Source organism: Brassica oleracea, chromosome C4, assembly GCF_000695525.1.
Source record: "Brassica oleracea var. oleracea cultivar TO1000 chromosome C4, BOL, whole genome shotgun sequence".
Taxonomy (NCBI): domain Eukaryota; kingdom Viridiplantae; phylum Streptophyta; class Magnoliopsida; order Brassicales; family Brassicaceae; genus Brassica; species Brassica oleracea.
Window position 1 is genome coordinate 1,176,693 of NC_027751.1, and position 1,964 is coordinate 1,178,656.

The window sequence follows — 1,964 nt, forward strand, 5'->3', positions numbered from 1 at the left end:
TGTAAAAAGATCTAATTCGGCTAAGAATTTTGATAAATAATAATTTTTAAAGACCAATATATATATATATAAAGAGATGATTAAGAAGAACCGCCGTCTTGTACCGATTCATATCAACATTATTGACTAAGCTAATTTGGCATTAACAATGGTATTTGGGTCTAACTTTTTTGTTATGCAATAATATTTGTCAAACAAAAAGCTTGAATCTTGTGTTGATGGGTCTTCTAGAAGATTTTCATCGCCTGTAAATCTAGCTCGAATTTGTGCAATACGATGCCTAGCTTTGCGTCAGGGAAAATAGCATCTTAATATCTTCTTTCCAATTAGTTTTTTTTTTTCTCACGTTGGAACTAATACTCCGTACCATTGCTCGTTTGTCGAGATCTAGAGCTATTCTTAATTTCTTATGTTGTGTAACCAACACTACCGTCACGGACTCACGGACACAAGGATTGGCTGCCTCGAGGGGCAACAGTGGATTTAGACGGATATCTCGTATTGATAATTAAGAGGCTGCATTGGCCGTAAAATTTTGACATCAACACACACACACACGCATAATTACCAATTACAATTGGAACTATTAGCATGGTTCTATCTTGAAAGGGACATACGAGCGATGCTTACAACCAGAGTGCGTGCCCCAGCACGTGAGTCGATACCCAGCCGCTCACGTGGCCTGAACATTAACTGTCTCATTCAGTCAGTCAAATTTGTTTTTGACATACAATAATTTCAAAGTTTGATCATTCGGACAAATTAAAATCCACCGGAACATATATATTAATGAATTGTAGGTCTCGTTTCATTCTCAAACAGTTGCACGTAGCGAGTCTTGCAAATGGAATCCATAAACAATGTGATTATGAGTTACGAGCCCACCACCTTTTTATGTTTTAGTATCACAGTAAAAATAGAACCAATTAAAATTGGTAATATTAAAAGTCTAATGTTGGGGCTTCAAAATGGGCTTGAAAAGAGGAAAATATGTCCTGCCGACAGGTGAAACGACGTCGTGTGGAATTAGGGCTCTGGTATATATATATATATAATTCTTTCTCTTGTGTGCTTGTCAGCCGCAGAACCTAAAAAGAAAATCTACGTTTCTGCTACCTTATCAAGGTCCAATGGCGGTGGATGATGATCCTAATAACAGTAATACAGTCGTCAAGTGTATTTGCAGTGATAAGAAGGTTGTAGAAGTTGATCGCAAGACATGGGAGTTGTTCAATAAGATGGTTCCAAAGGAAGGATTCCATAGGATACGTGAGCCGGTGGAGATGTACTTTGTGAGAAGCACAGCCTTCAAGAAGATTTTAACATACTGCGTGAGGATCAGTGATGGCACTTGCTCGGAGAGGTGGATGTATGACGAGCTCCTACACAGCGAAAGCTTGATCGGTCTCTTCCACCTTGTCGGGACGGCTGATTTTCTGAATTTTGAGTCACTGGACGCTTTTATCCTCCACTATGTGGAAGACAAATCAGAAGAAGAGATATCTTATATGGTACGCAATGAAGAACTCAAGTCTCTCCTCAAAATTATCAAGGTATTTTTTATTTTTTTTTATTTTTTAATTCAGATTATGTGTGTTTGAGAACTCAATTACTATATGTTTTTTTTTTTGTGTGTGTGTGTGTGTAGTTTGCTCGTTTTTATCTGAAAAATCCCGACAAGCTGTTCTCTGCGGTGCTCCCCCTTGTAAAGAAATCACAAGAAGAGTTCTCCCAGATGATTGTCAACAAAGATTTGCCTAGTTTGATCAAGTTGATCAAGGTTCGTCCTCCTTGATCTTTAATCCTCAATAAATTTTACGTGTACTATCTAACTTCTCTCTCTCTCTCTCTCTCTCTAATTTCATTCTTAATTACTCTAAGGTGGCTGAGTACATTGGTTATGAGAATGTGCGCAAAGCTGCACGCAACCATATCCTCTCTAAGTCAAGTAACCAACTTTCCCA

General features: G+C 38.1%; 1 protein-coding gene across 1 annotated transcript in view; it reads left to right on the forward strand.

Annotated features, from left to right (window-relative positions):
* The first annotated feature begins 1,061 nt into the window (after nucleotides 1-1,061).
* Nucleotides 1,062-1,964, forward strand: part of LOC106341933 (nucleosome assembly protein 1;2-like) — a 16,680-nt gene continuing 15,777 nt past the window's right edge. Inside the window, exons 1-2 of the mRNA XM_013780686.1 lie at nucleotides 1,062-1,553; nucleotides 1,649-1,780. Of these exons, the coding sequence (XP_013636140.1) occupies nucleotides 1,131-1,553; nucleotides 1,649-1,780 (555 nt within the window). The 5' untranslated portion in view covers nucleotides 1,062-1,130. The remainder of the gene's footprint in view (nucleotides 1,554-1,648; nucleotides 1,781-1,964) is intronic.